This window comes from Leucopleurus acutus (genome assembly GCF_964270905.1).
Source record: "Leucopleurus acutus genome assembly, chromosome: 6".
NCBI lineage: Eukaryota > Metazoa > Chordata > Mammalia > Artiodactyla > Delphinidae > Leucopleurus > Leucopleurus acutus.
In genome coordinates this window covers 40,114,032-40,136,342 of record NC_139149.1, presented here as the reverse complement: position 1 = coordinate 40,136,342, position 22,311 = coordinate 40,114,032, and the positions used below count along the sequence as shown (strand labels likewise).

The window sequence follows — 22,311 nt, the reverse complement described above, 5'->3', positions numbered from 1 at the left end:
CAGCTTGAAGTCATTTTGGCCTCTTCTAAACCCTTTATTCACTCATTCAGCTATCTAAGCACACAACAGAGCACTTAAACCATTAAATATGTATATAAATGCCTCCTGGTCTTGATTCCCAAAAGACTGGGCAGATTTTGTACATATCTGCTACAGAAAACTACTGTATGTTGTACTGTTGCCTAAATAAAAATTAAATGAGCTACTATGAAACAAAACATGACTAGTTAACTGATATTAACAATCTAAAGCATACTGAAGAAATCAAATGCATTTTACCTTATGGCCTATTTAAACTTAAAAAATAATAATAGTGAGAGCCTCAAAACAAAAGCAAACCAAGACCAAATTGAAAAAACCTCAAGTGGTGTTAAGTCTTCCCAAGAACTAATCTCTGAATTCTCAATATGAGAATTTTCAGTATATCTCGGGGAAGTCTTCAAAATGTGCTGACTAAAGGCAAAATTAAGTGCCAGTATAATTATATTTATATATACACATTTGTATACATAAACACATGTATTCTACAGTAAACGGTAGGTTCAGTTTCAAAATTAAGTTAAGGAATGCCTACATTGTACTTTTTCAAAACATCTACTTTGATAGAGAGGACAAGTTATGTAAGCACATGCAACTTTTCCTTTTTAAATTGTATTTATTCAACAAATTATGTGCAAGTCACAGGGCCAGGGGTTAAAACAGATACACAGGTAATCCATATGTTTACAAACCAAAGTAGATAAACTTTAGTGAAGAAAATGGGGACATAAACAAAATAATTACAAATGAAATCATATCCAGAAATTAATGAAGGCACAGCCTAAAAAGATTTTTTTCTTCTTTTTAATTAAACAAGGTGTGAAAATAAGTTTATATAAATACTTAAATGTGAAACAGCATAATGTCCTAGTACATAGTAAGTGCCAACTAAAGCTACTTTATCAGTTTCTAAGTGTTTCCTCATATATTATGATATGAAGAGCAGAAAAAAAAAAATCACCATGAGAGATTATCTAAAGTTTTCAAAAAGTGAACAATGGTGATGGTTGTATGAAGATCTGTAGCTTAGTGCCCTGAAATAAAGGAATATCTAAAGGGCTTCAGGGTTCCCTGGTGGTGCAGTGGTTAAGAATCCGCCTGCCAATGCAGCAGACACGGGTTCGAGCCCTGGTCCAGGAAGATCCCACATACCGCGGAGCAACTAAGCCCGTGCGTCACAACTACTGAGCCTGCGCTCTAGAGCCTGCAAGCCACAACTACTGAGCCCACGTGCCACAACTACTGAAGCCCGCTAGGCCTAGAGCCCGTGCTCCACACAAGAGAAGCCACCAGAGTGAGAAGCCCACGCACTGCAACCAAAAGTAGCCCCCGCTCGCCACAAGAAGACATAGCCCGTGGGAAGCAGCAAAGACGCAACGCAGCAAGCAAGCAATAAATTAAATAAATAAATAAATAAATAAATTTAAAGGGCTTCAGTCTCCTTTCTCAACCTTTCCTTCTACCTGCCCTTTTCCCTAGCCACCATGGTAAATGTTCAAAATGAATGGTCATATAAACCTAATATTCTGTCATTCACCAGGTATCACCATATGGCCAAAATATTCCAATTAAACATGGACTCATTAATATTCAGCCTCAATCCCCCTACCTTGTGAACAGGTGATGAGCTTTCATCTTCTTGGGGTCTTTTTAGTCCTCTCTTTAAAATGCTGGTGGATGGAGAAGCCAAAGGAGACCAGACACAGCGTGTCTGCATGCCACTAGGACTGTCATTTGCTGACATGAGTAAAGGATCAACATCCTTTAATTTTTGAGGAGATGTATTATTGTCTTCTGATACCAGTTCAGAAACAGCTGTTTCAGCTGTCAGAGGTTGTGGTGTCTCCTCCACTTTCTCTGAAATATGGTGAACTTCTGGTAAAATTCCATCATTTCCTGCTACCATCTGACTGTCACCTAATTTTGTTTCCTCAAATTTATTAGGTTCAATATTTGTTTCAGTTTTATTAGAGTCAACCTTTCCTTCTTCAGTGCTCATCTCAAGTGTGTTGGGAACAAAACTATCGATTTCTACATTCAATCTCTTTGTTTCAGCTTCTATAGGCTTAGAGGCTTTGGTAGTTAAGTCCTCATCCTCTGTTTCATTGACACGGTCAGTTTCAGTAGTCACCTCACCAATCACTGTTTCTTCACAATTTTCCATTTCAGCATTCATTTCTCCAGATGAGCCTGGATCAGATTCATCACTTCCTCTGTCTAGTTCCCCAACTGCTATTTGTTCAGAAATCTCTAACTGAGCACTCACTTTTACAGGTGTGGTATCATCAGAATGACCAATACCTGAATTAAATTCCACAGTTATTGCTTCATCAACACTGAGTTCTTCAGGTGCATCCGTACTTTGACAGTTTTTCTCTGTTACCTCTTCCTCTGAAATATCAGTTTTGACACTCTTTTGTTTAGAGAAGCTAGCTTCAGATTTATCATTTTCTGCATTCAATTCCATAGCATCTACTTCTCCTGGATTCAATTCTGCATTTGCTTCAACATTAACAAGGTTCTCTATAATACTCAATTCCTTTTTGGGGATAGCCTCTGGCTTTTTTTCTTTGGTCTCCAAAGTTAAACATTCCAGTGAAATATCTTTGAAGTCACCCAAACATGGGTCAATAGTTTTACATTTTTTATTAGATGGCTCCTGGCTTTCAAGAGATATTGCTACCTCAGAATCCCTATCACAAGTTTCTTCTTTAAAATTTACCATTTCAGAAGGAAGAAAGTCTTGAATAGTATTTTCTTTCAACTCAGTTTCAGATATAATTAATGAATCATTAATAGTATCATTCTCCTCCTTGAGATCCAAATGAAAATTCACACTATGATGCTCATCTAAAAGTTTTACTTCTGAATACAGATCAGCTTTAGAAGTTTCTGATATAGTTACAGGTGTCTGCACATCTGTCTTTTTTGTTTCGCTGACTTTTACATCATAATTCTCTGTATTCTTTAACCCAATGAATGACTTTTCCTGAGGTTGTGATTTTTCTCCACAGCAATCACAACCTTTAGATCTCCTCACCCTCTTACTTCTCTTGTGTTGGCATTCAAGTGTTTGAAGAGTTTTCTCAGAAAGCAAAGAAATGTCTGATGTTTCTGTTTTTGAGGATTCACCCACACTATTTTCTAGAGAATCTCGCTTATGCAATCTTTTATTGGCATTTCTAGTCCTTAGATTTGATTCTGGTACAGAAGGATTTGAAAAGGAAGGTTCTGCACATTTGTCAGTTTTACTTTTTCCCTCGGAGGTATTTGATACATCACCAGAAACTTGTAATAATTCTGAAGATATTGTAGAATCTTGAAGAGTTACAGTATTACTTTCTTCTTTTTCACAGATCTGAGATTTTGTATCTTTGTCTACTTCAGAATTCCCTTTATAATCATGTGTCTGACTTTCAACCTTTATACATTCCTGTTTTACCATTTTCTCTTCTTGATCTTCAATGTCAACACTGTCACTGCTTTTGTTTTTCCATTTTCCAGATCTTTTCTTTTTAGAACCTTCTTCTTTTGCCTCAGAACTATCAGATTCTGAGTTTTCAATGCTGGAAAGTAAACCCTGGGATGCTCTTCTTGTTTGATACCGTGTTCGTCCCCTTACTGTTTTCTCAGAGGATTTATCTGCAATGTCCTGGGCACCATCTCCCTCAGATTTAGTAGTCTCAAGATCTGGCTTTCTTCTATTTTCATCGATTTCAGCATTAGCGCTGGTTTCCCCAAAAGTCTTCTCATGTAAATTATTTCCTTTCTCAATTAAATTTTCCTGTACAGTTTGTTCAGAAATCAATTTTTGCTTAGGTAAAACATCATCTTTTACATGCAATGGACTCCTCTGCAGAGTCTTTTCTTCTTCCTTACGTCTTTCCCTTTTTTGATTATTTTCTTTATCTTGGCTATCAGTGGTTGGCTCTGCTGTTTCTGAACGTCGCCTTAAAGATCGTCTAAGGGTTTTATGATTTGGAGTTATCTGAACATGACTATCTTCATTTACTGTTTGATCTGTTGTTATTATGGCTGGGGGTGTGTTTTCTTTGGATTCCAAATTAATTTTTAAGGTTTTCTCCTCTACAGTACTGTTTTCTAATAGTATAGTATTTTCTATTGTTGGTTTAAGCATCGTATCCTCATACTCCACTGAAGACTCAGAGAGATGAACCTGATTATCTAATGCACATTCTGTTTGATTAAGCAAACCAGGTGGGTTATTTTCTAAGGCTAACATGCCATCAACAGATTCCCGAGTACTTTTCTCCTGATCAGATCTCATCAAGGGCTTAGACTTTTTATTCCCTATTGGTTCAGGCTTACTCGACCTTCGGACTGATCTCTTAATCCCATGCACTGTTTTTGCAGAGTCAGATTTTGAAAGAGCCACTACTCTTTTCTTTGCTTTTGGTGGATTATCTGTTTTAGCCGTGCCTTCCTGGTTATTTTTCACTATAACAGCTGATGACATATTATTCAAGGGGGATGGACTAAAGGGTCTATTTTCTGAGCCATCAAACTTCTCCAAAGTAATAAAGGATTGCCTTCGACTTGTAGGCTGTGGGGGAGGAGTTCCAGAAATAGTGGCATTAGAAACCGAGCTACTGCTGACACCAAATGTATTTTCTGTACTAGATGCACATTCAGTTGGCGTCTTCTTTGATACAATTAAAGCCTTTTTTCTGGCATCATTACTGCTCAGTATTTCTGGATTGGTTTCCTCAATAGAACCACACTCATTATTCGAAAGGGAAGCCTTTTCAAGGTGTTCATCCATACCACAGTTTTCCATGACATGTTGAGGAATGACAATGTCACTCTCCTTTTGTTCCTCCTGCACAGAAATGTACATATACATATAGATTAACCAGCAAACAAGTCTGACTTTCTGGGGAAATTTTTGTGTAAAGCTTTAGTAATTCAAAGGGCAATGTGACTTTCAATATTTTGCAAATTTTCCAAAGGTGATGGTAGATACCCATTAATTTATGTCTCCAATTATAAGTATTCAATAAAGCCAAATACATTTAAACACACATGCACTCACACACAGATGCAGACCCACACATATAATGACTATAATTCTGCTAAAGTCTGCTAAGGAAAGTTAAGAGATTATACAATAAATCTTAACATTAATATAAGAGACTCCATAATAATGGAAGGGTGATTCTAAAAACCCCAAAATATGAAATACCAAATATACCTTAAATATCATCTTGGAATCTTCCTTGGATTTTTCAGTTAAAGTAGGAATTTCCCTGAAATAAATAACTGCATAAATTAGAATACTGTTAATTAAAAATTAGAAAACCAGTTACTTCAACAACTTCCATACTTACATAGACTCTTCCTGACCATACTGAGAAAATAAAGTATCTTGTGAAACATCCAGATTATTATACATGGCAGGAATATCACACCTGAAAAGGATTTTTTATAAGCAACTTCAATATCTGATATTCCTACAACTAGAAATTAAACTTACAATTCTACATCTAGTTACATTTTAAGAATAATATAAAATCAAGGTTTAAATGCTTATTTTCCAGATTTTCCATGAAACCATCTCCCCTACCTTTTCCTCCCATACCTCAATAAAGGAATTGTTTAGAAACATTTAGCGCATTTCAAGGCAGCCTTATACATTATGAAATACAGTTATGCACAATCTTTTTGACACTTAAAATATAGCAGCACAGAATACACAGTATCTTAGTTATAAACTCAAAATTATGGTTTGCCGCATGAAATCTAAATGTAAATATGGAATACTCTATTCAAGATAAAAGTACTACAAACCTCTTTGTTTTGAGTACTTCTTTCTGGTGTTCAGTTAGTATCCTTTCCTTTGTTTCTTTTCCTTCTGGAGGTATAAACACAAAGTCAGTAGACTTTTCTTCTTCCAAAGGCATTTCACTCTTTGCTTTTGGAGTCGAAGACTCTAGTTTCAACTGCAAATTGAAAACGTTAATGCACATTTTGAGTTTCCAAATTATTTTCCAATACTTCAATCAATCTCTCTTCAGGCACTCTGATAAAGGTTTTTGATAATGACTAGGAAGTTTGAAGTTCAAACTCATACAATATTCCTGGTTAACAACAATTAGTACCATGTCCTTAACTTTCATTCTGCCTCTACTAAATACTCAGAAAATAAAAATTATTATACCTCTTTAAAAAGTAGGCAAGGACTTCCCTGGTGGCACAGTGGTTAAGAATCCACCTGCCAATGCAGGGGACACACACAGGTTTGAGCCCTGGTCCAGGAAGATTCCACATGCCGCGGAGCAACTAAGCCCGTGCACCACAACTACTGAGGCCTGTGCTCTGGAGCCCGCAAGCCACAACTACTGAGCCCACGTGCCACAACTACTGAAGCCCATGCGCCTAGAGCCTGTGCTCCGCAACGAGAAGGCCACATACCACAATAAAGAGTAGCCCCCGCTCGCTGCAACTAGAGAAAGCCAGCGTGCAGCAGTGAAGACCCAATGCAGCCAAAAATAAATAAATAAAATATATAAATTTATTTTAAAAAAACAAACAATGGATCTCCATTTCCTTTAAAAAAAAATGTAGGCAAATGTGTGCTTACCAAAAAAGCATGGGCAAATGTTTTTCAGGCCAACACACAGAAATCAAGTGTTTTGGCAGGAGGAAAGTATATCTGCAGTTTCAAGTTGAAGCACAAACTACTCAAATTAAGTAAAAGGTGCCAAAATAATATGTCCTACATACCAATAATATTGGTACCATAATGTCATTTTTACAAATTTTCAGCACAGTTGTTTTCATTCTACTTTTCAGTTGCTACAAGACTGTGTCAAAGTTATTCTTTAAAAATAACGTATTTCTTTCATTTTGCCAGGGCCATGGTCTCAAAATTCCAGAACACCCCTTTACTGGAGGTCCTGGAAGAAGAATTATTATCTGAAAATTGGTTAATTGGCCACTAGCTACTAGATATTTAGTTTTATATATGAGCTTACAACAGATGTCTTGCGGATACATTCTCTTCCTATTCAATAACAGAAGTTCTAAAACATTCTCCTTTCATGCTACCTATGTTACAGTTAATCTTATTTAGTTTCATTCCACCTCAAGGGGGCTGCTGCCTCGAGTAACTATACTAAACAAATGCTCAGTGTTATGCAGACTTAACTTTACTAAGAAGTAATCATCTCCCAAGGCTTCTAGGTTACCATGCCATCTTAATAGTCTTCCCAGGCCACACTTTACTATTTCCCTACAATCCCATCTTTTATTTAGTGTTTAACAGGTTTTTCTTCCAATCAGAAGTTGTATATTTGCAAGCTACCACATACTTTAATTTTAAAATTCTATTAAATACACTTTCAAAAACATACTTTAGCTGGTGGTTTCATATTGTCTTTTGTATCCTTTGTTTGTGCCAAAAAAGAATCTCTTTTTCCACTTGAGGTTCTTTCCATGCCACTTATCTTCATATTTAACTGTGAATTTTCTGTCTGTTTTTGTAAAAGTAAAACAATTTCATTATGTGCAAATGTTTTTTATTTATCCTTTCCACATTTTGATAATTACAGTCTAATCAATACTCATTTCAAATTTCTTTTGACTATTCATATCTACTAAGATCATGTCAAAGGAAGCCACTGTCTAATGCAGTAACAGCAAAGATTTGTTGTCTCCAACTTATATAGCAATAGTTGTTTTGCATCCTGAAAATAAGACATATCAAATAAACACTATAAAAATGAATCGAATAATTGAACTCAAATACCCCTCTTATTACTGGAAATTGTTTTAAAAGAAAAACCAAAGCCATAAAACTTTAAACAATAAAACATACATGACAGAAAATACTATCAGGTCCCTCCCAACAGAATATATGGCTTTTTCAGGCCAAATTACACTGAAGGAGTCTAAACAAGTCTAGATAATTATCTGATAAGTATTTTTATTTTACCCAAAAACCAAAACTAAGTAAGAGCATTTCTCTTAAGGTTCTAAACAAAAAATATTGAGACTCCATTTGTTGCTGAATAGGAAAAAATTGCCTAAGGGTGTTCTACCTGATGAGTATATATATAGTGCTTCTATCTTTACTCCTTCATCTTTAGACCGTAATCAAGTACTATTAGCCAAAGTAACCTTGGTCCAAATGGATAATGTGATATCAAGGATGTGTTTCTCTGGCAGAATGAATGAGATTCAATGCAAAGAAATGAGAAAATGAAGTGTAGCTCTTGCTTACATAGGGATTAGTAACTAGCATTCCCAGTTTATATAAAGCAACATTTAACCATATATTTCAATAATTCCAATCTTTGCAAAACAATATACGAGGTGCCATAGTTAAATAAAAAAGATCATTAATGAACAAGAACCAGAGATTATTTAAATGAGACTCCATGGTGAAATTGACTGCCCTTAATTCATAAGTTTTCTAGGCCACACAGTAACTTCATGGAAAACTGTTATGGAACACTTCTGTTCAGGTTTTACTTGTTTATCACTTCAGTAAAACATTCTAAGCTTTTGTCCTTTTTAAAACTACACTGAAACGCAATAAAAGAACTAGTCAAACATCATGCAAAAGTAAACAACGCCCCCCCCCCGACACACAACTTACTGTATCTGAATATGGTCCACTGGATTCCTCAATAATTTCAACATTTTCCAAACCAGGCAACAGAAGCAGAGATTTTTGTTTGGCTTGTTTTAGTATTGGTCTTCAAAAAAATACATAAATATATATGCCTTAAGTAAGCAGTACTGATGACACATTAACAAGAACACTTTAATTATAATTTTAAAGTGGCAAAATACAGCCAACTTAAAGACTTTTTACTCCACATACATAAAACTGGGAGAAATTACAGAAAATATTTGAATTTTTCACTAAACTCTTCAGTTTCTGAATTTTATTCTTTAAAAAGTTTTCCAATTTTCCAAATTTTAATCATAAAATTTTGAGCAAAAGTAGACTGTTACATTAAGTACATGTCACTTAGATTTAACAGCCATCAATTTCCTGCCTTTTGCTGGAAATTTCTTTTGTTAAGGATAATGTGAAATTGCTTTTTATGTTCCTAAAACTAAGGTTACTCTAAGGACCAAAGCAAAGGGTCAGATAATTTTAATCATCACCATGTACTCCAAATAATATTTCAACTAAGAAATCCTCTGCAATGATTCCTCATAAGGAAATTTTATGTTAAAACCAAAATGTCAATACATAATCAGAACAGAGTAACTGTATAAAAGAGTTTTGTTGTTAGCATACTTTAACTCCTCAGGATAAATCAACATCATCACTTTAGCAAATGTGGCATTCCAGAACTGAGCACTTTGTTTTCTAATCTGTTTATTCTTGTGTGAAAATACTATGCATAATAATGGCGAGATCTGTTCAAGAAGTTCACTGTCGTAAGTCCCAGTGTAGCTGACGTGTAGACAAGCAATAATTTCTCCTAGTAGCTTTTCTAACTAGGAAAAAGAAAAAGTTCATTAGAATAACACTTAGAAATGTTACTTTTCAAACAGAAAAAATAAAAGCAGAAAGCATACTAAATTAAACTCACAGAACATGCTGTTATTTCAATTTTTTTTTTAAAGCTCCCATCACCTTCAATATATAACACTCTTTATAGGCAAGAACTTACTTTATCGATACAACAGCTTGATTTCAAGCTTATTCTCCATTAACAGAAAAAATTATGTTTTCACATAAATTATAAGTTTTACCTATAAAAACCTTGGAACCAATTACTTTCATATATAAAGGGATGAGACAGGAGATGAGTTATATGAATTTAAAGCAATATTAAATCTCCCTTTAAAAAACTATCCTTTGATTATATCCACGTCTTGTTACTAAAAGTTCATTAAAATTAAGGTGTAATAATGACCCTTTAAAAAAAAATCAGCAAAATTATATTTAAGGAAGACAATTATTTAAATCCTAAAATTTTTCTTCATGAAAGTATATTTTATGGACAATGTCTATTTTTACCTTGTTGTTCATACAACTATATACTTTAGGAACTTCATCAAACCTATGAAGAAAAACAGAGTACCATTTATATTTTAGAACATTAAACCTAGAAATATCATAATGCAGCACAAAAAAAATGAGACACGTGTAGTGATATACAAAGGTGCCCCAAGACCTAACAAAAATTGTCAAACTGCAAACATTTAAACATGAAACAAACCTGTCTTTAAAATAGGAGTTAAAGAAAAACATCTGGAATAGACCTCGAAGTATTAATACCAGTCACTTGTTTCCATGCTTTTTAAAAAGCATTATTATTTTTGATGGAGCTTAAGGACTAAAAAAGATTTGCAAAAACTTAATGGATTTGGAGTTCTATTTTGTAGTTTATAAAATCTGTTCCTAAAGATTTCTCTGTGAATTTATGAAAGACAAGCTGTATTATAACTGAACCACACAAGCTTGCTATAAAGAACATTAATGAATTCTTCCAAAATGCTTCTTTCAAGTATGTTACTTGGGATTTTTTCATGTTGTTTTTTAGGCACTGGTTTCTTTGGTTCAAATGTAAAAGGTAATGTAAATTAATACAAACTTCTGGAGGGTAATTCAGAAATTTAAATGCATATACCCTTTGAACCAACCATTTCAATTTTAGGGCCCTGTTCTGCTATTTAGTGGCAAATGACTTATGTACACATATGTTCAAATGTGATATTATTAGTTATAAGGAAAAAGACTAGAAAACATATGTCCGCCAACAGGAAATTGGGTAAAGTTTCACGAAGCCCTACGCAGACCTTAAAAACAATGAGACTCTTAGGTGTATGATGCAAGATGCATCCGATATCCTAAGTGCATACTGTATATAATACTGAACTGTAAAGCAGTATGTCAAGTCATATATATCATACATTTAAGAGGTATGCTTTTTGTATTAACAGTTCTGAAAAGACATGCACTGAAGTAAAAAGAGGGTTGGATTAATCATGAAAAATAAAGTGACTTCCAATTTCTACCTCATACTTATTTATTACTTGAACTATCTTTTTAACAAAAGCATAGTTTCATATATTACCCTTTCCACTAAACTTTAAAGATTAAGATCTTTAACAGCAAAGCTGATATGAAAACAATAAACGTTTGCTACCTAAATCTAGTTATATATGTTTAATTCAAAGTTATTAAGCCAAAATACTTACTTTGAGTTTTCGTAAAATAATGCCAGAGGTCTTGTTAAAGTTGCAAATATTTTTCGGATCATAAAAGGCAAAGAAATATGTCCAAGTACATTGGAAAGAATGCTGGTGATTGAGTTGCCAATAGCGAGGAGTGTATCAGAATGTACTTCCTTGAGGCTCAGAGTGTGGAAAGAATAGATCACTCTCACAATAAGTTTAAATAAAGAAGCCAATTTTCCCAAGGGCTCCTTCTTCTTTTTGGACCAATCTGAAGGTCTCTGTGGTGCTAGGATAAAATTAAACTTATTAAAAACTCAAGTGTGTTCAAAAGTGTCACTCATATTTACAATTTATGTCTCACATTTACATGACATCTACATCTAATACATGTGTTTCTGTAGAGTGATACCCACAAATCTTAAAATGAAATACCATTAGTGGATAAACATCACTACAACATTATCTCTAAAAGAGAATCAGAGATAAGGGAAAACTGGCAGAGCTAGAATAAGAATTCCACAAATATGACTCTATTTTCTCTAAGGAATTTTTAAATGCATTAAAATTTTTATTTTATAGTCTCAGAATTTCAACAACTAATTTGTAAGAAAACACTAAATTATATAAGCTGTGCTCCAAAATTAAAAGTTTAAAGTCCATTTTAAAAAATAAGAAACAAGATTTCCCTTAGAATCATTGCTTCCTGGCTCATCTATAGTACACTAAACCCCACAAATTAATACTGAACAAGTCAGAGATCCAAATCCTCAGAAATAATACATGGGAAAAAGCCTAGATTTAAAGAAAAAGATGTATCTCCAATGGCTTGGGACTTAATGCTGACGAAGCAGATCTGGCAGCGCCAGGATGGTGCTGCTGGAAAGTGAGCAGTTCCTGACGGAGCTGACCAGGCTCTTCCAGAAGTGCCGGTTGTCGGGCAGCGTGTTCATCACCCTGAATAATTGTAAGCAGCTGTGGATGCAGCAAGGCCGGAAGGGAGCTGGGAGGCCGAGCGATGCCCCAGCCCGGGTGCCCAGTGACTGGGAGCCACAGGCAGAGTCTGTCTGCCGCGCGTCCCCGCCTTCCCGTACCTTCCTCCACTTGATGATGGTTGAACTAAACCCATTCCAAGGAAGGGTTCTGTGGAGGGCTTTGAGCCCTCAGACAACAAGTGTCTGTTAAGAGCTACTGATCGGAAAAAGAAGATCAGCACTGTGGTGAGCTCCAAAGAAGTGAATAAGTTTCAGATGGCTTATTCAAACCTATTGAGAGCTAACATGGATGGGCTGAAGAAGAGGGACAAAAAGAGCAAGAGTAAGAAGAGCAAAGCAGCGCAGTGAAGGGCACCAGGTTTCCTGCTTTCACCAGTTAACCACTGAATTGCTATTTTTCCTTTGGTTTTTACTTTTGGCCACAAAGCTGGGTTTCTGATTCCTCTACAATAACTGTTTTCATGTGAGATTAGGGTCATTTTTGGATGGAAGAAGGGCTGCAGTGTTTACAGGGTAGTTACAAGAAGCCAGTTTATTTTATATCTGGCTAAGTGGTCTGTGTTGTATGTTTCTGGATAATAGTTTACAGTCTCTGTAGCCGTCTGTGAAGAGCACTGTATCATTAAACCTGTATATATCAGTAAAAAAAAAAAAAAAAAAAGAAAAGAAAAAGATGTATCTGTCCAACTTTCCTTTGCACCCTTCTTAGACTCCATCTCTCTCCAGGGGTAAACCCATTATGTCTTTCAAGAAAATCGTACCTATTCCAAAATTACCTTTGTTTCCCTCAAAGAATCCATTCTTTTAAAGTTAAGATATCTCAGATTTAAGAGAAAACTCTAATGCTTATTAATTAAAAATATCATGTGGTGAAATGAAAAACAAGTGTTGCTACTGAAAGGAAGTCAACCTTCTTCCCTAGAATCAGTTTTCCATACATGAATAATTTAAATTGGAAAGGCCACCCAGAAATTCTTGGCTAGTATGTTGAGGCCGAAGACAGCCCGTAGTCAGGGGAGCAGTTACATACAAGAGACTGATCAAACAGTATATATGCTGAGGCAGGTAAATAGAGAAAAGGGATATCCAAGACTAGAATAAACCTTATGATATGAGAAAATAACTGAAAGTAAATCTAGAGACATAACTGTGTAGTTCACAAACACACCAATGTATTTCCCACCTCTGTCCACTCAGAGATCCAGAAGCAGTGACACCTTAATAGCAATGAACAGATTTTGGTTTCTAAATGCCATTCTCAGCTAAAAGGAACCATATTCCTTGGAGATATGGCTAGTTCCAGGCTGAGGCAGGGAAAAATATAAACATCTTATGTCAAAGTTCTCAAAGAATAATGGAAACATATGAAAAGGTTAATAGACGCCAACAAGAACATTAAATTTTAATAGAAATAAATTATAGCCTACTGAATAACAGAAATCCATGCTGATAAAAACAAAATAAATAGGGGACAAAGGAAGCTATATCTTACGTTAGGATGTCATTTGCACCTGTAAGTGTCTGGTGCTTAGTGGCTTGATAAATAATTGTAGAATGGTTTATTATGGGAACATAATGAGATAAATAATTAAAATGGGGACAGCTTTTAGAATTAATGTAATTAAAGCAAAGGAGATAAACTCCTTGATACAAAGTAATGTAATTAAATGAAACAATATGAACTACCACTTTGGGAAACATCATAGTGTTTTAAGCAAGAAGCATCAGTGGCTGAAAAACTCATGGGTAAAAAAGTATGCTGGGTTAACAAGATATTTACACGGTCTCAAAGTACCTGCCACAAAACATTAACTTATTAATTATAAGTATTTACTAATTAACTTTACAGTAGAAAACCTGGCAGATACCATCTTAACCAAATAGTAAATGTTAATAACATCATTAGTAATGGGACAAACTGACTTGTGTGCCTGTTGACATAATGCACTGAAAAATATACTTCTGTAGTATCCCAGTGAAGAAATGAAATCTCAATCTAATCTTGAGGAAATACTGACAGAGCCCAATTGAGAGACGCTCAAAAAGTAACTTTATTTGTATTCTTTGCTTTTTTATAAAAAAAAGATTTATTAATTAAAAAAATTATTTATTTTATTTATCTATTTTTGGCTGCCTTGGGTCTTCATTGCTGCGCACAGGCTTTCTCTAGTTGTGATGAGCAGGGGCTACTCTCCGTTGCAGTGTGCGGGCCTCTCACTGCAGTGGCTTCTCTTGTTGTGGAGCACGGGCTCTAGAGCGCAGGCTCAGTAGTTGTGGCGCATGGGCATCTTGCCAGACCAGGACTCAAACCTGTGTCCCCTGCATTGGCAGGCGGATTCTTAACCACTGCACCACCAGGGAAGCCATGCACTCTTCACTTTTAAAGGTCGTGAAAGACAAGACTTGGGAAATGTTCTAGATCAAAGACTTGTCTACAAGTACTTTGAAATGGTTCCAGGAAATAAAAATAAAAAGTATAAAGGGGAGTGGGGGATGAAAATAATAAGACAAAAGCAATCAACTGACAACTGAGGAATCTGAGTAAAGAATGTTTAGTGTTGGGCTTCCCTGGTGGCGCAGTGGTTGAGAATCTGCCTGCTAATGCAGGGGACACGGGTTCGAGCCCTGGTCTGAGAAGATCCCACATGCCACGGAGCAACTAGGCCAGTGAGCCACAACTACTGAGCCTGCACGTCTGGAGACGCTCTGCAACAAGAGAGGCCATGACAGTGAGAGGCCCGCGCACCGCGATGAAGAGTGGCCCCCGCTTGCCACAACTAGAGAAAGCCCTTGTATAGAAACGAAGACCCAACACAGCCAAAAATAAAAATAAATTAAAAGAAGGCTCAACATTAAAAAAAAAAAATGTTTAGTGTCTGTGTATAATTTTTGCAATGTTTCTCTAAAACAAATTACAAAATAAAAGTTATCCAAAAACTCTCAAAGTGATCCTTATGCATATTTATGAATAATAATAATATTCTTTCAACTAGTTCTAATTTTTGTTTCCTCTCCTCCTCAACTTTTGCTGGCAGCTTTTAGAAATCTCCCCTAGTTTCCATAAATTTAAACAGCAAGAACACCTCTTGCAAGACAAGGAATGAAGACAAAAGACTTCTAATTCTGGGTTTACAGATCATGGATAGAATGGATATTCAGTTAATTCTAATTTTTCAGAAGTAACAAAATAGGTAAAATTATGTCCACCTGGAGCTCATCATCTTGACTTATCAAACTTCGGTGGCTTACAAAATAATTTCTGATATCATCTGTTATATAACCTTTATAGTTAAGATATTTAGAGAATTTTATTTTTTGGACTAAGACGTAATCAGATTAAGTGTTGCTCAGCCCAAAAGGGGGCTGAGATTAAAAACAAAAAATCCAAGCACATCCATTTCTGTGGCATCAAGGCTGGGATGCTCTGACCTGTAATACACTTTAGTCACATAACATCTTTCTCTACATTACTATTTAAAACTGAAACTCCCCCCAAAAAACCCTAAAAATATTTTATGTTCTAGTAATCTTTACACTAATTCATCAAAGATAGATCTTATTAAAAGAAAACTGAGGGACTTCCCTGGTGGCACAGTGGTTAAGAATCTGCCTGCCAATGCAGGGGACACGGGTTCGATCCCTGTTCCAGGAAGATCCCACATGCTATGGAGCAACTAAGCCCGTGTGCCACAACTATTGAGCCTGTACTCTAGAGCTTGAGAGCCACAACAACTGAACTCGCATGCCACAACTACTGAAGCCCGCGCACCTAAAGCCCATGCTGCGCAATGAGAAGCCACCGCAATGAGAAACCCACCGCAGTGAGAAACCCACACACCGCAGCAAAGAGTAGCCCCTGCTCGCTGCAACTAGAGAAAGCCCGCACGCAGCAATGAAGACGCAATGCTGCCAAAAATAAACAAATAAAATAAATTAAAAAAAAAAAGATATGAACCTTAAAAAAAAAAACCCAAAAGAAAAGAAAACTGAGTATGTTCCCAATCTTTCAACAGGAAAAGTAACCTTTAAACATCCACATTTTTCATTACTGGAAGGTTCTTTCCTATACAGTATGAAAATATATAATCACTGGTAGAAATATATAAGTTCAAAGAACCACTTAGTAGAATAAAATAGCTCAGTATTTATTACAACATAATTTAGAATTAACCAAGGAACATAGTTATAAAAATAAGACAACTTGTTATGATTTCAATTGTCCAATTTTATACAGTGAAAATTGAGTTAAACTTTTAGCATCATTTTAAATTTCCTGTAAAACCATAACTGATTAATCACTGCCACGATTTTCTATGCAGTTGAATGTCAATTTAATGATTATTTCAAATCAGGCTACCAAATAAGAACATTTTAACAAACGTCAAAGTTTTTTGTCCAGATAATCCCTTGTCCCAGATGGAGTAAGTAAAATCATTTGTATTATTAGACAATCTCTAAATAGGACAATATTTATGTTTCTGCATCATAAAAAGGAGTTAGATTGGGGGGGGAGAGTGAGAGAGACACACACACACACAGAAGGAAAGAGCAAGCATGTGAGCTACTAGCATAGTAACTAACATGGTTACACAGCATCAAAAGTAAGTAAAATGAGATGGGAAAAGCTATTAGGATTTGCCCTGACAACAGTTCAGACAGCCATGTTTATGATATATTAGGTAAGCAAATAAAATACTTACATTTAATTTTGGGCTGATACTTAATATTATATGGTGAAAAGTCGATGCAATCAACCATTACAGTAATAATATGAGTGATCCTATCCAAGAACAATAAATTCTAGGAAAGAATAGTTAAGTATTATATTAGAATCTTTTAACTACTGGCATGGTTTATATAAAGTGTAAGCATGAACAAAAATATAAGACTAACTCCCACATATAACATATAGTAACACACATGTCATAGCTTATACCATTTAAGGTATATTAAGTATATGGTTATGAATATTTCCCAGTTAACTGCTGTGTGCCAAGTACTATACCTTTTTCTGTTTCTCAATATTTATGGAAAATAATTCAGCTTCAAGATGCCCATAAAACTCAGCATATAAACCAATAAATTGAAAATGGAAGAGCTAGGTTCAAACTTAGATTCTTTACCAAATTTCTCTTCAAAATTACAAAAGTGTTCACTAAACCCAGCAGAAACAAAATGTGAAATGTTGCTAAAGCTCCCCGATACCCTTTCCTCCTCCCTCCTCAAATCCAAATGAAATAAAAATAAAACCTTAGAAGCATCAGACTGGAAATTTTTTTTAAAGACAGGGGGGCAGGGCTTCCCTGGTGGCGCAGGGGTTGAGAGTCCGCCTGCCGATGCAGGGGACACAGGTTCGTGCCCCGGTCCGGGAAGATCCCACATGCCGCAGAGCGGCTAGGCCTGTGAGCCATGGACACTGAGCCTGCGCGTCCGGAGCACTCCGCAATGGGAGAGGCCACAACAGTGAGAGGCCGCGTACCACAAAAAAAAAAAAAAAAAAAAAAAACAAAAAGACAGGGGGGCAAGGGAGACTGAAAATAGAACAAAGGAAATCCCAGCACCATGAGTCAAAGAACACCTCAAAAATAGTGAGCTTTCCGAGAAGAAACTAAGTAACAGAAGACACAGGGAGGGTTCTGAGAAAAAGATATGAGGGTCATTATAAACATCAAATGGGTAATTAAACGACTACTGAAATTAAAGTTCTGTAACACAGTTGCTCTTCTTTTATTCTCCATTACCTTTCACCTGTCCAATTCACTGGACTAATTCACATGTCTGCCACTAAAGACAATCTCCCCCAGTCAGTGTTAAGGACCAAGAGGAGGAAGGGAGAGCCCCCAGTTAACCTAAGAAAACCAAATGGAAGGTTCAGTACAGATGATAACCTACACATCCATATAGAAAAGATGTTAAAGCTCCAGTGCTTCCTTCTTGCTCACAATTACAAGGCAAAGCTTGCTTGTAACTACAATTGGGTATCAAAGCCAGAAAAACAGGGGATCTCTCCTGGGTTAGAAAACACATTCCAGCTACCAATATTGTTCAAGATTAACCTTTATTGACAAATATGAAGAAGGTGTGCTAAATACCAATAGAACTAATCCACGAGGAAAGAGGTAATAACAGAAACAGAAGAAAACTACTATCTTCAAAGAGGAAATCACATCCACTTAAAAACATAAATGTAAAAATAAAACTATTATAAAACACCTCAGCATTTAAACAGAGAAAGAATGGAAACAGAAATATCAAGGTCCCAGAAAGCAATACCAAAAATAAAGCAAAACACAAACAGATATAAAGAAAGAAAAGTAACAGACATAGAAGATGACACCTGAAGATCTAAGCACTCTTCCTGAGATGAAGGCACAGCTCTTTAGATTGAAAGGATCTACCAAGTACTTAAAACAGTTTAAAAGATGCCTCAAGACACACCATGGTGAAATGTCTAAATTCTAAAGGCAAGAGGAAAACCCAAAAACTTTACAAACTAAAAAAGAGGTTAATAACAAAAAAATTAAAAATTAGTGGGACTTCCCTGTAGTCCAGTGGGTAAGACTCCACACTCCCAATGCAGGGGGCCTGGTTTTGATCCCTGGTCGAGGAACTAGATCCCACGTGCACGCTGCAACTAAGTTCGCATGCCACAACTAAGAAGCCCACATACCATGCTTCAACTAAAAGATTCCCGCATGCCACAACTAAGACCTGGTGCAGCCAAAATAAATAAATGTTTTAAAAATTATTTTAAAATATTAGTATCAAACAATACATTTGTAACAGTAGCAGTAAGAAAAATAAGAATAGTCTTACATGCATATTTTGTAAAAATGAAAAAAATTTTACAGAAATGAAATGAACAGTATCTTCAAAACTGATAAAAATTTTTCTGAAACCTAAAAATTGTAACTAATTACTTAGTTACATATTTGACAAGGAATTATCAGTCACATACATGTCTGTTATTCCCAAAATACAAAAATTGGACAATGAGGAACTCCAATCTCACTAATGAAGATATACGCAAAAAATTTTAAAACACTTATCTACAATGTTTTAAAAGATTTTCACTGTGACCAAGAAGTGCCCTTCTGAAGGACACAAGTTTGGTTTAACATACGGAAATGCACATTACCAACAGATCTCATATACTCCAGCAGCAACCAAATATGGGCAGCAAAGAGACCATACATAACAGCTGAAAAACAGCTTTAAAACTTCCAAAAAATCAAGCAAGCTGGTTAAGTTTAGAATTAAATAAATATTCCTTAATAGAAAAACTCAACATTATAAAGATGTAAATTCTTTTCCAAATTAATCTATAAATGCAATATAACCAACCAATGACAAAATCCCAACAGGGTATTTTATAAAACTTGATATATTCTACATTTCTTGCAGAAGAGAACAAAGATGTAAGCCTACCCAAGACAATAATTTAAAGGTGAAAACTGAGGGTCAAGCTTCTCCCTAACAATTATGAAAGCCTTCAACAAATTCACTGTCTAGGTGGCCAGATAAAAGCCAGGGATATACATCAACAAGACAGAAAGTCCCTAACCTCATGGAGTGTGGGGGGAAGTTACAGAATGAAGTACACAAACGATTCTGATAACAAGATGCTCAGATAGAAATTAACAAGACTAATTAAATAAGATTCTTTGAAGAAGGAAGCACAAGCTTCAACGGCAGTTGTAAGCAGTTCAGATTTTTACTCCAAATGCAACAAAAAGCTACAGAAGTGTTTTAATCTGATTTACATTTTTAAAGTCGCTCTGACAAATACTATAGTACCAAAATACCATAATCAGAATTATGCCAATATTTTAAAAAAGAGATTATAAATACTTCTACTCTTCTCTGCAGGGGTAACCACTATTAAGAGCTAGAAAATCTATCTTTTTAGACGGAAAAAAACATTCTTCAGAGTAATAAATAAATTTCAACTGGCAAGAACACTGTATTCATGTACATATGTGAGCATAAATATGTAACTTATGGGTAGAAAGAAAGAGGTCTATTCTAGAATGATACATACCGAACTGACAGCAGTTGTTGCTCTTTTTATAGAATAAGGGAAAGGAGTGAATAGGAACCTACATTTTTAGAACTACAAACTTCTAGAGGATAGACTTTAAAGAGCTAACAGATATGATAAAGCAAGGTCCAGGACAGTAAGGTCCTTGTACGGTTCATCTAGAATGGCACAGACACACAACAGAGCAGTAAAAACACATCACTGTTAAATGGTCCTGATACATGGACCTTAGAGTCCAAAGACACAAAACTTTTTTGCAAAGCTGTTACTCGTTTTATACACTAACTTCATTACTTATAAACTAAAAGCATTAGTAAATGACAGTTCACAAATGTTCTCTCTATTTACTTGAAAAGAATCCTTTACATGCAAAAAAGGTCAGTATCAGGATAAACTCACTGAAAGGCCTTCATCTTCCAAACTGGACATTATCTTGGAAGAAAGTTCCTCACAGCACAAATTCTCCTCTGCAGTTGCCACCAAAGCTGCACAGCGAGCAAATGCTCTATATAATTCTGACCAAGTTTTAAGTAAGGTCTTCATGGTGGCCTAGTAGCAATAAAAAAGAAATTTAGAAAACACATCTACACATCAAAACACCTAACAGAATACATCTTTAACATTTTAAAAACACGGTAACATTTATAGGTGTCAAAGAGGAGACTAGTAAAGGGTAGTGAGTTTGCCCACCTCCACAGAGCTCTAACTGAAGAACTGTAATAATGCCACAATACCAACAATTATCAAAGGTCAAGAGGAACTTCTCTCTTCCTTCACCACTTTCCTTTCTCCTAAGCCGATTATAGGTCATAAGAAAGTCTTGTTTTAGGTAAAATTACTGTAGGGGTTCATTATAAAGGGTGACATAATATTTTCAGAAAAATGCAAATTCATCAAGTAAAACTTTGCCTTACCGCTGGAATTTTTTGTGCTGAAAAAATATGGTTTATTGGTAAAGTCAGTGCACAATAGATGGCACTAAAATTATGTTCTAAGGCATCACCTTGATTCACTTCATTGGTCTGAAACAAGAAAAATAATGAAGAAGTTAGACAAATTACCATCTAATTCTAGCCTGAAGTAGTAACATCTTACTATGTGTAGTGAGTAGAATTGTGTCTCCAATGTTGAGATGTTCAACAGATGGTGAACTCCTAACCTCTGCAAACTTTGGAAATAGGGTCTTTGCAGATGTAATCATGCAATAATGAAGTCATGCAGGTTTAGGGTGGGCCCTAATCCAATAACTGGCATCCTTATAACAAAAGGGCAAGTTGAATAGACAGAAGCTACTTTGAAGAATGCCATGTGAAAATGGAGGCTGAGACTGAAGTGATGCATCCACAAGCCAAGGAACATCAAGAATTACTGAAAGCTAAGAGAAGCATGGAACACACTCTCCCACACTCTCCTTCAGAGCTTCAGAAGAAACCAAACCTGCCAACACCTTGATTTTGAAATTCTGGCCTCAAGGGCTATAAAAAAGTAAATTCCTATTGATTTAAGCCATCAGTTCATGGTAATTTTTTAAGCAACCCTGGGAAACAGCACACTGGTTTTAAGTCCTAAAAAAGAATCCCAAAGGTGACTCCAAAATCTTTTACTATACACAGAAGGTAGATTCAAGCAAGGACTTATAAAAAGGGCCTCTAGCATCCTTTAAACAGTTGGCAATTATTTATGAACATAAACTTTTTTCTTCAGGAAGAATATGTTTAATGGAGTGTTGGCTCGAGCAGCCAAAATAAGGGCTACTGTATAACCACATAAAAAATTCCTTGGAGTCTTCACTCCATTTGAGAGTTATAACAGACTATTTCCCAAAGAATAATTCCATTTAAAGACTGATGAACAGATAAAGCAGCTGATGAACTATTAACAGTGACAGAACTTGAGCTCCATACGCTGACAATATTGCCACTTTTTAAAGTAATTAAATGTAAGGGTTAGTCAACTCTCAACAATTAATGATTCAGGAACTACAATATGGTTTTGAGGTAATCACCAACATAGGATCCCACCAACCATGGGATCCTAAGAATATACAGTCTAGTCAAGATACCCATATTATTC

The 22,311-nt window shown here is 35.6% G+C and overlaps 1 protein-coding gene across 4 annotated transcripts in view; it reads right to left on the bottom strand.

Moving 5' to 3' along the window:
- The window catches only part of RIF1 (replication timing regulatory factor 1), a 56,884-nt gene that overhangs the window by 10,945 nt on the left and 23,628 nt on the right, over positions 1 to 22,311 (bottom strand). For 3 of the 4 annotated variants that reach the window (XM_082840897.1, XM_082840899.1, XM_082840898.1), the window contains exons 19-30: positions 21,153 to 21,260; positions 20,638 to 20,787; positions 16,898 to 16,997; positions 11,227 to 11,491; positions 10,043 to 10,085; positions 9,314 to 9,516; positions 8,660 to 8,759; positions 7,413 to 7,532; positions 5,848 to 5,999; positions 5,388 to 5,468; positions 5,252 to 5,306; positions 1,649 to 4,879 (exon numbers count right to left, since the gene is read on the bottom strand). In XM_082840897.1, the coding sequence (XP_082697023.1) occupies positions 1,649 to 4,879; positions 5,252 to 5,306; positions 5,388 to 5,468; positions 5,848 to 5,999; positions 7,413 to 7,532; positions 8,660 to 8,759; positions 9,314 to 9,516; positions 10,043 to 10,085; positions 11,227 to 11,491; positions 16,898 to 16,997; positions 20,638 to 20,787; positions 21,153 to 21,260 (4,608 nt within the window). The remainder of the gene's footprint in view (positions 1 to 1,648; positions 4,880 to 5,251; positions 5,307 to 5,387; positions 5,469 to 5,847; positions 6,000 to 7,412; positions 7,533 to 8,659; positions 8,760 to 9,313; positions 9,517 to 10,042; positions 10,086 to 11,226; positions 11,492 to 16,897; positions 16,998 to 20,637; positions 20,788 to 21,152; positions 21,261 to 22,311) is intronic. The other variant, XM_082840900.1, reaches the window with a different exon arrangement.